This window comes from Oryctolagus cuniculus, chromosome 1 (genome assembly GCF_964237555.1).
Source record: "Oryctolagus cuniculus chromosome 1, mOryCun1.1, whole genome shotgun sequence".
In the NCBI taxonomy this organism is placed as follows: Eukaryota; Metazoa; Chordata; class Mammalia; order Lagomorpha; family Leporidae; genus Oryctolagus; species Oryctolagus cuniculus.
In genome coordinates, this window is record NC_091432.1 from 53,514,764 (window position 1) to 53,528,129 (window position 13,366).

Sequence of the window (13,366 nt, forward strand, 5' to 3'; positions counted from 1 at the left end):
CCTTTGCATCTCCAGACCCCACCTGCCCTCCTTTCCACTACCCCCAGGTCACCTCCCCAACCTTAACACAGTCTTCTCCCAGACCAGGGGCTGACAGCAGCAAAGGGGGGCCAGAGCCAAGTGGTATTGGGGGGGGGGGAGCTCCTCATCTCCCACTTTTCAAAAGAAGCTGATTTGAGGGATAGATGTGCTAACCCATTGAGAGAGTCGGTGCACTGCACAACATCACAAGAGTATGAGCTATGTTACAGCCAGAAACTGGCTCTGCAGAGCCAGGACCTTCCAGTCCACACCCTCTCCCTTTCCCAAGCTCCTCTCAACTTAGAAAACAACTTTGTATATTTCCACTTTCTAAATATCCAAACTAAACTTTATGGGCCCAGCACAGAATGTTGTATTCAAGTCTAAAAAATTATTTCAAATTTGCAAAACACACCAAAAATAGAATATGCAGGTACTTCAAAAAGTTCATGGAAAATGCATGCCATGAAAAATTTCTATGCATGGATTTTTTTTTTAATTTTTTTATTTGAAAGGCAGAGTGACAGACAGATGGAGAGAAAGAAACTTTCCATCTGCTGTTTCACTCCCCAAATGGCCACAACAGCCAGGGTTGGGCCATGCTGAAGCCAGGAGCTGGGAACTCCGTACAGGTCTCCAACATGGGTGACTGGGGCCTAAGCACTTGGGCCATCTTCTGCTGCCTTCCTAGACATGTTAGCAGGGAGCTAGATAGAAGCAGAGTATTCAGGACTCAAACTAGCTCTCCAATATGGAATGCCAGCATCCCAGGCAGTAGCTTAACCCACGGTGCTGTAACAACAGCCCACAGCAAACGGAAAACCATTTTAAAAATTTACACCAAAATAAACTCAGCTTTCAATTCCATTTCCCACTTAACATTTCGAAGTACCCTCATGCATGTCTAGCTAAGGATTTCTCCCCTCCAAAAAAACTGTCTTAAATCATTTGTACTCTTCTGTTTCAGAGCCTCACCGCACTCCCCCTACACCCCCCACCCCAGGAGCAGTGGAGGAAGCAGGCGCTTTGTGGTGGACACCATCCCCATGGGCACACAACTTACTGGTCTCCTCCAGAGGCGCTGGTTATTGAATCCATTTGCTAATAAAACGCCAGTGAGCAGTGAGACTCCCCGACGGAGGCAGCATGAGCGTGTGCACGATGTATTTATCAGATTTATCTTCAGGAGGCATTTGCCAGAGGTCACCCAGAGCATGCCTTCCGCCTTGCTCAGAGATGGGAGGGGAGGAGGCCAGGCGGCAGGGCCACCAGACAGGACACTCAGGTCTAATGACACACCTGGCCTGCCTCTTCCCAGGTGCTCAGCCAACCGGGGATGAGTGGGGAAATTCCTCACCTGCCAAGCTTGAACCTAGTGCCAGGCAGGACATTCACAAGGCACACCAGGCAGCAGATAGGCCTTAGGGAGCCCTTGAACTGTTCCCAGTCCAAGACACAGGCAGGGAGGTAACCCTTCATGCTACTCTCCAGCGAGCTGCACAGTGCAAGGACCAAAACAATGTTCCTGTGGAGCCAACACCCACCAGCGAGCAGGGTGCAGGGCAGCTCTGGGTGCTGGAGACAGCAGCGCTGTGTGACAAACAGCAGGCCGCATGCCACCCAACGGAGCAGCCTCTGCTGAGTGGGGCCTCTTCGCATACTAGAAACAGTTTATTACCCAACACACTAGCCAGCCAAAGATCATTTGGTTTAAATTAACAGAAACTCCCACAATCCTAAAAGAGAGGGAGAAAGGTAAGAGAAAATAGGTTCACTGTAAGGCCAAGGGGTCTATCACAAGACGCCCCAGATAGGAACTGCAGCCAGCCATCCTGAGAGATGGAAACCAGCAAACGGAAAACCATCCAGAAACGCACCTCTCACCTGCTCCTCTACACAGCTGCTCTGTGCCAGTCCTGTAAAGCGGCTGTCAGCCACGCTTCTCCAGACCCGTGGGTCAAACACCCACTCCCCCATCAGCATCTCCCTCAAGTACCGCGGAAGCATCAAAGGCAAACCAGGATTGCGGACTCAAACCCAAAATGCTCAGGAGGCAAAGTTTAACTCAGCCTGGGTCAGATGTCCCTGCTTTGATGCAAACATCAGAGAAACACTGCCTGGGCTGATCTCACTACTGAAACTATCTACCTGTCCGGCAGAGTCACCCAAAACCACAGCGTAGTGACAGCGGCGGAAGGCACTCTGACCTTCTTAAAGCCACAGGGTTTTCCCAAGGTATCAGCATGTCTTCTTATCCTCCCTCTAAGGAAGCCCCGCTCTACAGCAGATCCTCAAATAACAGATAAACATCTTCTGTGTAGCTCGCTTGTTGGTGGCCTGGGTTGGAGAAAGCAAGCATTTTGTTGTTACCAAATAGGAACTTATTTCTGGTTCCTCCTTTTCTCTAGAAAGAGTTCTCAGCAGAAATCTTGCCTGAGACAGGCAGAGCCTGGGTAATACATGGGAAGGTGCTGGTGAGCATGTATGCAGAAGTGGCAGCCAGACGTGGCACCAGGAAGACATACACAACACACGCTGCACACACAATGTACACACACGCACATACAGACAAGGGTAAGGGCAAGACACAGCACCGGTAAAGCACACATAACACATACCACATGCACACACACACACATACAAGGGTGGGGATGAGACACAGTATTGGTAAAATACACACAACACATAACAGGCGTGCATGTGCACAAGGATGGGTGCAAGACATAGGCATTGGGAAGACAGGCACAACACATACAGCACACATACACACATACACAAGGGTGGGAGTGAGACACGAAACCGGGAAGACACAAACAACACATACTGCGCATACACACAACACGCACACATACACACACACACACACACACACTCAAGTTTTCTGGGGCAGCCTCAGAAAGTAAAATAACTGTCCATCCCTCAGAAGAACCTGTTCAACATAAAGGCTAACGGAGGCTCCTTCCTTACAAAGGAAGCTGGATTTTTCATAAAATAGCCCCAAAGAGTCCATCAGTCTGGATCTATTTCACCTCAAGCAACAAACACATTCCTCACAGATCCTGGGCCGCTCTGTGTGGCTGCTAATAAGATAATCTGTTACGGGAGGCTTGCAGATCCATTTACATTGATTTTAATTAATGAATCAATCCCTGGCCAAGGACAACTCAGTTCAGGGATAGTAAGCAATTCAAGATTCAGCCTCTACTCCCAGCCTGAAATCTACATAAGAGAGAAGTTAACTCTCAGATCAATGTTGGACAAATAAAAATAACTGGATTTGTACCTCTCTCAAGGTAAGGCAAAATCTCCTCCAAGTTTAGGCAATAACACTTGAGATGTTAATAAGAGGAATATATTTTCACAGAAATTTCCAAACAAACTCACCTAAAACTAAAGAGCTTTTTGGTACCAGCCCAAAATCTGGAAAACCTGAGGTCAGAAATGATGATTCCCAGTCAAACCTCTAAAATCAAAATGAACCCAGCTTCCCCAATGGCTTTTTAATCTGGACTGAAGTCAAACAGAAAAGTACCCAAACGCAAAATGTAAATGACAAGTAAGAGCAAAGTGGCGCTCACCTGCCTGGCTGTGAGCTGCATCGGCCATGCTTCATTAAGAAGCCAGGGAAACTTTTGCACTTGCTTTTATTGTATTCCCTACAAAGGCTGAAAAAGAATTTGACCTTTCTGAGCCACTGCCAGCTATGAACTGGAAACAGGCTCAATTTAAAAAACAGTATCCACACGCAACTGATTGTCTCAATTTGCATGGCTTCCTTCTGTCTTTCCCCAGAGCCTGTCTCCCCACTCTATTTTCAGATTGCAATTAGAACTTGCAAGGGCTCCACAGAAGCCTAAAACAGGGAGAAAGGAGTCTTCTTGAAATCCTATTTTCTCAAATCCCAAAGTTAGGGAACACAGATGAATCTAGGAGAAGAACAGTAAGCGCTGACACATGAAAACACACCGCACTCAACTTTAGTTTTTGCAAGATCAAAAAAGCCCGTTAAGTTCACAAGTGAAGCAGCAGTGAGGACCAACTCTGCGCTGACAGAAACCCCAACAACCCCGGTCCCCTCCGACCTGGGGAAAATAAACTCAAGTCACAGCAGAGCCAGGACTTGGAGAGGCGACCACACCATGTGCTTCTCCTGACTCTTGAAAATGTTTAACGAAACAATCATCAAATTGATCCGAAGTCAAGAAGACCGGCCTGGAACATTGCATGCAGAAGAACAACATCAACAAAGCCTCTGTGTATAAGGAAGCGAACGGCTGGCAAGTGTGTTGTGTGCGCTTGTTTCTTCTCTCCCCCTCTCTCTGGGCCGGGAGAACAAACAAAAGAAGTCAATTCTTCAACTCTACATATGGAGTCCAGGGCTCCCTTTCCTCCTCGTTCCTGCTGGCACGCCTCAGGTTTTGAGATTCAAGGCACACTACAGTCTCCTGACACACGGGCCACGTGTTTGCTGGGGCACTGCCCCGGACACAGCCCGCCGCCTCTCCCAGCGGAGCAGTGCAGGGCCGCCCAGCAGAGCAGGGTGTGCCAGTGTAGCCTGATATTCAGATCAAGACCACAAATTATAAACAGTTGCAGTGAATTGACTGGAGAGCCTCTGCCCCTCAGACATACATCTCACCGCTTACAAAAGCAGGCAGCAGAACCTAACCACCAACACAGCCATAGCCAGCACTGGGAAAGGAAGTTATTGAAGCCTGGATTTCCTGCTTCTGCTTGTAGCCAAGAACTATGAGGCTTGTAGTGGTTTCGGGAACTGACTCATCTCATGATTCATGGATAAGATACTGCTTTTAGTATGTTTCTGACCCTATCACTCGGGAACTTCAACACCACTCTGATTTGATACTTCGCTCTATTTGCAACCGAATATTCTTGGCAAAATAAATAAGAGGACAACAGCGACTGCAACAATGAAAACACCAGGCCAGGGGCAGGGAGAGTGGAATGTGGGCATCACGTGGGAGGCTGTGATCGAAGCTTAATCTCTGGGCTGCAACATAACAGCGTCCTCCAAACTTCCCCGAAGTGGCTAACAGGTGGGATAAGGTTTATTTTTAGACGTCACTCCCCGAGACATAAAAATAGATTCAGCACAGCAGTATTTTAATTCGGGTCCATCTGGGGCTGTGACTCTAAATACCCAGGATGTACAGAAGCACACAGCTATGGATTTAACTGTTACAGATGGAAACCAGGGCAAGTTCGGGGTTAGCTGAGCAGTGAGTAATGGCTAATAAAAGGACTCACACTGCAGCTCTCTCTCTTAAATCATCCTCTGCACGGGGACTCAAAGTGCATTTCCACACTTCTCCACCATGCACACACACATATGCATAGGCACACACATGTGCACACACCCCTCATACACATTCCAAAGCTCTCTCCAAGGATACAGTCAGAGGCTGCCACTGCTGGCTGTTCCCTGTGGCCTCATCACAGGGAAGCCCCCCCCCCCCCCCGAGAAAAGGTCTCAAGCCTCCCTCACCCACCAGTCCTCAGACTCTCCCCAGCCCCCGCGACAGGGGACCTGAAGCACAAAGCGCTCCGGGTCTCAACACAAGCCCAGTCGCACAGAGGGAAAGGGGAAAAGGGAAAACAAAAACGCAGGCTGGCCTGCAGGGCAGGGGAGGGTGGAGGAAGCAGTAAGGCCAAAGTGCAGGGGCTAGCTGGCAGGCGCTGCCCGGCCGGGCTCCACCAATGGATTTACAGGCGTGACGTCAGTGGCTCTGGGCCAGCTTTCTCTTTGGTGGCTTTTACCACTTGCTCCTGAAGCCTCCACTGTGTCAGAGAGCCACAGGACCATCATGAAATTCCCTTTGTGAAGGCGAGTTTTCCTCGGGGCACAGAGGCCGGCCTGCCTGCCTGCCTGCAGCCTGGTGAATCCCAGGCCCACCAGGCCGGGCTCCTGCTATGGATGCCAGAGAGGCAAAGGGGAGGGAATTAACCCCACAATACGGTGCCTTCCTTAATACAGAGGAACCATTCAATGGAGCTTGCTGCCCCCCCCCCCCCCAAAAAAAAAAAAAAAAAAAGAGAGAGAGACCCTGTGGAGCGGGGGCGGGGCAGGGTGCTGGTGCATTTCTCAGTGGGAACAGTGATGATTCCGGCTGTGCCCTCTCTAGCTGTGGGGCTGTGCAGGCTGCACGGGGAATGCACACGGCTTTGTTTCACCAACAAAACAATCAAGTATGACCGAAGCTGAAACTCCAGGCCTGAAGGCAGTCTCTGAAGGAGCAGGCCTGCTCATCTTTAAAACAAGTCTTTTCTTTTTCCTACTGGCGTAAGTGCACATTCTGGGATGCACCAACATGGGCAGCAAACAATTTCCAAGACAGGAATTACTAAAAATAAGTTTAATAGCAGACTTGTTAAACAAAAAACACTCATTTTAGACTTATAGGCTTTCTCACAAAAGCAAAACAATAGCTGGGTTCTGTCTAGGACGCCAATGCATAAAGCCACCGAAAACTACAAAGCTGGAACTTTTTTTGCTCAGAAAAATAACAGATTAGTGATAAATTCTTTAAATGACTGGGACATTAAATACATTCTATTTCGCACACTTGGAGGAGAGGAAAGTACGGTGCTTAATTCAACCAGTATTTACCGAAACAGATGTGTGTAACTGGCCCCAATACCATCATCAACACAGAGCTTGCAGTCTGCAGGGCTCTGAGGGGTAGAAAGATAAGGAATCTCTCACTTCCCGGGTCTGGGTGGAGGCAAGGACTGAATCCTTGCATGAAGCCTTCAAGGAGAGGCAAAGCGTGACCGTGCCTGACCATTCTTCAGTGTGGTCTTTTTCTTCTGGAGGAAGGGACAAGATGACAAGCAAGAACATGGAAGCTAAAGAGGCCAGGTGTGAGAGAAGGGTGCAAAGATCAAAGGGTTGACAAGGTAGGTGGCATCCATTTCTGAAGATGAGTAGGGATTCTTCAACTGAGCATGGGAAAACTAGGAGAGACTCTCACCCATGCACTGTAGCCTTGAATACCATTTCCCACTCAACCCAGAACTCTGCAGAAATGGTTCAGCCTAAGTCCCAGAACACACAGGCTAGCAAGGAAGCCACCAGAGACTATTACAGTCACAGCGAAAGGATTCAAGAACCAACTAAACACCCCCATCCCAGGCTACAGATGGGATAATTTGAGCATCATAAAAGAAGGAACTAGAATGGATTCAAATGCATCCAATAATTTAAAAATCCATGCTGTGTAATGACATGAAAACAAACAAAAAAATATATAAAACAAAAAACTCTGACTTTCTTGTGCCTACTATGTGTCAGCTAACTAAATGGCTTCAAGTGTCTCTCCACAAACGTCCTGGCCAATGAATGAAGAAGCAGTGAGAGAACTGGAATATCAGTAGTTTGCAAAGCCCACGGGCAGAGATCACCAGTCAGTGGAGCTCACATCACAAACAAGAGACAACTGGGCACTACCTGTATTGCTGGCAGAATCCTATTTATGAAACATGCCTGTTCAAAACAAAAAAATAATTAAGCCTGATTACATGGAGTTTCTAGATCTAAATTCTCATTTGTAAGAAATAAAAGAGGATAACAGAACATGACAAATGGCACCACTGGGCTACAACTGCAAAATCCAGAATGAAGGAAACTCTACAAGAGAAATAACGGAGCTTTTATACCAAATCAATCACGAGGGAGGAGAGATGTTTAGATTAAAGAGTTTGATGAAACACAGCAACCAAACATAACCTGAAGATCTTGTTTGGACTCTGATTTGAACAAACCAACTATGAGAAAACATTTAGGAGACAATCATGGAAATCAGAACAGCAACTAGATCGGTGATCCTATACTAAGGATCACTACTAAGGATCGCTACTAAAGCGCTGGTGTGGGAATGATACTGTGATTGGTGTTTATTAAAATTGGTCCGTTTTTCAATACATACTGAAACTTTTTCAGATAAAAATGGTATGACGTCTAGGACTGCTTCAAAATAATGTGGTGAGAGGAGCCAGGGGTTTAGCAGAACGGTCCTGAATTGACGACAGTTGCTGAGCAATAATGGATACACAAGATTTCATTGCCCTCTACTGTACTAAACTGTCCCATAATAAAAGGCTTGGAAATCTGAAATACAACAGTGTTTTTGTCCAACTCCTTCAAAAAGAGAGAAAGGTGCCATGGGAAGAGGTACCTGGCACTCTAATTCACAGCTGCTGGGCGACAGTAATCACAGCCTAATTATAACCAGCAGCTAACATTTACGAGACACTCTCCTCTCTGCCAGGCCTTGTGCTAACCCTCAGTTAAGCTGCACTAAAACCCCTGAGGAGGGCACCTATTGAGTCCACTTTACAGGTAAGGAAATGGCAGAAGTAAAAGAGGTTGCCCAGGGTCAAACGGTAAGCCAAGGGGAGGAAATGTGTGCAACTCCAAGTTCATGAGCATAATGAGAAGCAAAGCTCCAAGTGCAGGAACTCAGTAAGCCCTCAGGGCCAACCCAGTGTTTCTGGTGGCCATTTCTGGTGAAGCCTTGAGAGCCGTGGAAGCAGAATCCCTGAGATGCCACAGTGGGAACAGCAAAGAGGGGGTGAGAAGTGGAGGAGGCAGAGGACACCAGAAAATATGAAAGTGAAAGGGAAACCCAGCAGGAGAGGGAGGACAAAATAGCAGGAGATCCAACAAGAACCAGGGCTGGGGAAAAGCTCAACACACCCCAGAGGAGCACGCAAATGAGCTGCCGTCAGAGTGCTCCAGGATGACAGCCAGAGACCTTGCACTGAGAACAAGGAAGCAGGCTTCTGAAGGCGCTGGGGGAACAGAGGCTCACGGGGGCCATGCACCGTATCTCATTTAAACCAGCTCTCTCCCGGAGAAGTACGACTGTTTTCTCCATCTCCCAGATGAGAAAATGGAGGCCCAGAGGGGTTAAAAAACTTACCCAAGATCACACAGGCACCACGCAGAACTGGACCTGGACTCAGACCTGACTTCAAAGCCAGGCTGTAGACTACTTTGTTAAACACATCAAGCACTAGAGAGAACTGTGCAGAGTTAGGGCCATACCACCACAGTCAACGGCATTTGTGGGAAATGTGTAGAAACAGAGAAGGGGCAAACGAGTACTGGCAAGCAGGGGACGCTTGGCCCCTTCTGCAGCCAGACCACTGGTCCTAAAACTCACCCTGAAATCCCCAAATTCCATCCAGAGCAAGCTCTTAAGAATTACATGGGGGAAAACCTCTTTCTAAATTAAACAGCGTTGGTCCAAAGGAAATGAATCAATGCTGAATCAAGACAAGGGCAAGAGTCCCAAAATCAGGCAACTAAGGACCCCAACACCGTTTAGCTTGGACTTAGGAGACCCAGGCAAGTGGGAGGAAAAGGTAGCTACCAATCAACCAGCCCATTCCCTCCAGCAGAAACCAACCAACAAGCCAAAGATGGCTACCAACCCTATTAGCAACCCCATTTCAAAGTCCCTCCTGTCTTTGTCAGAGGCCTGATTAGGGGGCTGTGAGCAAGCACAGTTAATCCTCTGGGCCTCATGGCCCTTGCCATGGCTTGAGACACCGAGGCAGGAGGAGGAGACTCCCCAACCTGGAAGGTTCCTGAGCACTCCCACTATCTAAGAGTAAAGTCAAGGTCATCTGTCTGAAGCCTACCACACAGCATGGGTGGTGGAGGGGGCAAACTTATGCTGCCTGCCTGCCTGCCTGCCTGCCAACAACGCACATTCCCAAGCAAAACCAGATAAACCGGCAGGTCTGGTTCCAAGCTTCCAAACCACATCAGCACTCCCCCAACCCCACCTAGACAGCTAGTTCGGTTCAACCCAGGTCCCTGCAGTTCTGCCCTCTCATTTTCCAAGGCAGGGTCTCCACAGTGCTTGAGAACTGAAACCAAAGGGAGGAGGCGAGCTTTCCCCTACTCCAGCAAGATAAGTGACTAGGGTAGGACGAGTCCCCTCCAACAGACTACCCGGCATCACACACAGCCACATGACTCACAGGTCTGCACTGAACGCAGAGTAAAACAGGCATCTGAGATAACAAAGCATTATGTCTCTGCTTCTCTGGGCAAGCACCCCAAGTGAGGAGAAGTCTACTTTTGTTTCAATGCCGTAATCCATCTTAACTCCATTCAAATGCCACAGTAACACCTGATAGGCGGCTTATTTGGGAGCCTGACGGTTTCAAGTTTTGGCGCTGTCCTGGACGGCTTTGTGACCTTGGGCAGGTTACTGAACCTCTCTGAACTTTTCACTTTCCTCAATGACAAATGGAGTTTATAAATTTAGAAGAATTTCTTTTTTTTTTTTAAACAACAAACCCAGGCCTTTTTTTTCTTTTAATGATATACAGGGTTTCCTGGTTTCTTTTTTTTTTTTTTTTTTTTAAGATTTATTTATTTACTTGAAAGGCAGAGTTACAGAGAAACAGAGGCAGAGTGAGACAGAAACAGAGAGATAAAGGGACAGCAGGTAAGCTAGGTCTTTCATGCACTGGTTCACTCTCCCCATGGCCGCAATGCCCAGAGCTGTGCCAATTCGAAGCCAGGAACCAGGAGCTTCTGGGTCTCCCATGCAGGTGCAGGGGCCCAAGGGCCATCTTCTGCTGCTTTCCCAGGCCACAGCAGAGAGCTGGATCGGAAGTGGAACATCCGGGACTCAAACCAGTGCCCATATGGGGTGCCGGCACTGCAGGTAGCGGCTTTACCTGCTACGCCAAAGTGCTGGCCCCCAGATGAATTTCTAAATTAGATGAGTTAATGCTAAAGAACAAGCTTCAGATGACTACCAACCCTATTAGCAACTCTATTTCGAAGCCTCTCCTTCTTAAAGTCCACCCAATACAGAACCTAGCTTGTCAGCCTTCCCTTCCTATCCACATTTGTCCACAGAGGCCCAGGAATCAGTGCACCCAAGACAAGAATCAGAGTGAATTTGGCAGTATTGTTTCTCCTTCACAAACCTGGCGTGGGGAAGGAAGAAGGAGGTATGGGTGGGGTGACTCGGAGAACAGCACAGCTCTCCACACTTCCTGCCTCAGGGCTTCTAGGACCACACATTTCATCCACATTTCATCTAAAGCACAGCACACAAGAAGACGAGGAAGGGAGTGGGCACTCCAGCATCATCTTCCCAGAAAAGGAAACCAACGATTTTCAAATGACTTGCCCAAGGTTGCAGGGAGAACCAACATCAGGGGCCTCCAAATCAGGCCTTCCTACACACAGGCTGGAGGTGGAGGGCCAAGACCCCAGCGCTTGCGGGACCTTAAGTGCCTTCTCCCAGTGAATCACGCCAACCAGGACATAGGTCTCTGATCTCTCAAAGGCAAAGTCCATTTGCCACTTTCTCAGCTGGTCATCAATGACACTGATGGAACACCATTGCTGACGGGACATCCAGGTTACTGCCTAAGGCACATGAGAAAATAACTCAGTATGCAGTGTTGTCAACAAAACCACCAGGAACTGATCAGGGTCATCACAATTACTTTTGGTCTTAGGCCAAGTAGTAAAAGAACTAAAATGTCCAGGCCAGTGCTGTGGCCTAGTAGACAAAGCCACCATCTGCAGTGCTGGCATCCCATACGGGTACCGGTTCAAGTCCCAGCTGCTCCACTTCCGATCCAGGTCTCTGCTATGGCCTGGGAAAGCAGCAGAAGATGGGTCAAGTTCTTGGGCCCCTGCACCCACATGGGAGATAGGGAAGAAGCTCCAGGCTCCCGGCTTAGGATATAGCCAGCTCCAGCCGTTGTGGCTATTTGGGGAGTGAACCAGCAGATGGAAGGTATCTCTCTCTCTATCTCTCTCTTGCTCTCTCTTTCTCTCTCTCTCTCTCTCTCTCTGCCTCTGCCTCTCCATAACTCTGCCTTTCAAATAAATAAATCTTAAAAGAAAAAAAAATGTATTTCTACAAGTCCACCAATTTTCCAGAATTTATATATGTAGGTACACAGTAGGACATCATTACACAGCCTCCCAGAGAACAAAGGCAAGCAAGTCTGAAACCTAAGGACACTTGGTCCCTTCCACACCAGGACCACAAAATCTGAAATACAATCTGAAATCTCCAAATTTCAAGCAGTACAAACCTTTCAGAATTCCACTGGGAAAACATCTTTCTAAACTAAACTTTGTTGGGCTAAGAGGAAATGAACCAATGCTGAATCACTCCTATGAATGATGAGAAACTTTTAAAGAAACATATTTATGAATTGATCCACAGAACAGCGTTAAGGCTTGAAACAATCTGTTTGAGACTATCACCGGTTTGTAGGAAACACTGTGTTCCGAAATTCCCCTCTATTGTAGTTCTGGTCTCAGAAAACAGCCTGGGACACACAAAGGCCGCCTGCCCAGGGGTCGCTTGCCCTTCACGCCAATCAACTCAAGGGAGTCAGCCAGTTTCCGCTACCCTTCCCTGTTAGAATGACCAGGGAGTGTATCGCCCAAACCGGAACATCTTGAAAGTAAAAGAGGGTGCCGGTGAGGTGTGAAGCACTGACCAGGACTACAGCAGACAAACAGGATGGCAGCCATGAGGAACAATACAGCAAAACCTTTCCGAAACCACCACAAACAGTAATGACATGGAAGGCTGTCGGGCCTGCCAGAACAACACAGGAACAAGAAACACCAAGTTAACGTGAACGGAAAAACTGGGCAGAGCAGAGCCTGAGACTTGAGCCTTGGCCCCTGCCATCAATCTACAAATCAGATGCAAGGGACGTGGGGCCACTGTGCCTTCCAGATGTCGCTTCTTCCTGACCTTCCAGCTGACACTTTAGGATTAGTTCTCATTCTGCACCATGTAGGAGCCAGAAGGATGGCTGATGGGGTGAACATTCACCGTTGGGAAGAGAGTAACTTAGTGCAAAGAACCCTCCATCTTCAACACCTGGAATGGGTATCTCCAGGAAGCAATCTCCTCACCCAAACCTGTCAACCAGCAGAAAGGCAGCCTGTCCTTAGGCGCGCCAAGTAACTGTCTTAATCACTACACCGCCGAAACAAGGCGCACACTGCGGGCACCATGGGGCATGGCAGATGCTGTCCAGTGCCATCACTACATTAGGTATTTTACTTTTTAATGAGATGTAATTCACACACCATAAGATTCACAGTGTTGAGGATCAGTGTTTTAAAATCTCCCTCTATGGGACCGGCACCTGTGGTACAATAGGCTAAGTCTCCACCTGCAGCGCCAGCATCCCACATGGGCAACGGTTCATGTTCCGGCTGTTCCACTTCCAATCCAGCTCTCTGCTAATGGCTTGGGAAAGCAGTGGAAGATGGCCCACGTGTTTGGGCCCCTGCACCGGCATGGGAGACCCA

General features: G+C 48.2%; 1 protein-coding gene across 10 annotated transcripts in view; it reads right to left on the reverse strand.

Annotated features, from left to right (window-relative positions):
- TEAD1 (TEA domain transcription factor 1) overlaps positions 1-13,366 on the reverse strand; it is a 281,048-nt gene that overhangs the window by 255,638 nt on the left and 12,044 nt on the right. For 6 of the 10 annotated variants that reach the window (XM_051851583.2, XM_051851545.2, XM_051851536.2 and 3 more), the window contains exon 1: positions 1,085-6,068. The exons of the other annotated variants lie outside the window; for them this stretch is intronic. In XM_051851583.2, coding sequence (XP_051707543.1) covers positions 1,085-1,237 — 153 coding nt within the window. In that variant the 5' untranslated portion in view covers positions 1,238-6,068. Of the gene's footprint in view, positions 1-1,084; positions 6,069-13,366 lie in introns of those variants that run through there. 10 annotated transcript variants of the gene reach the window in all.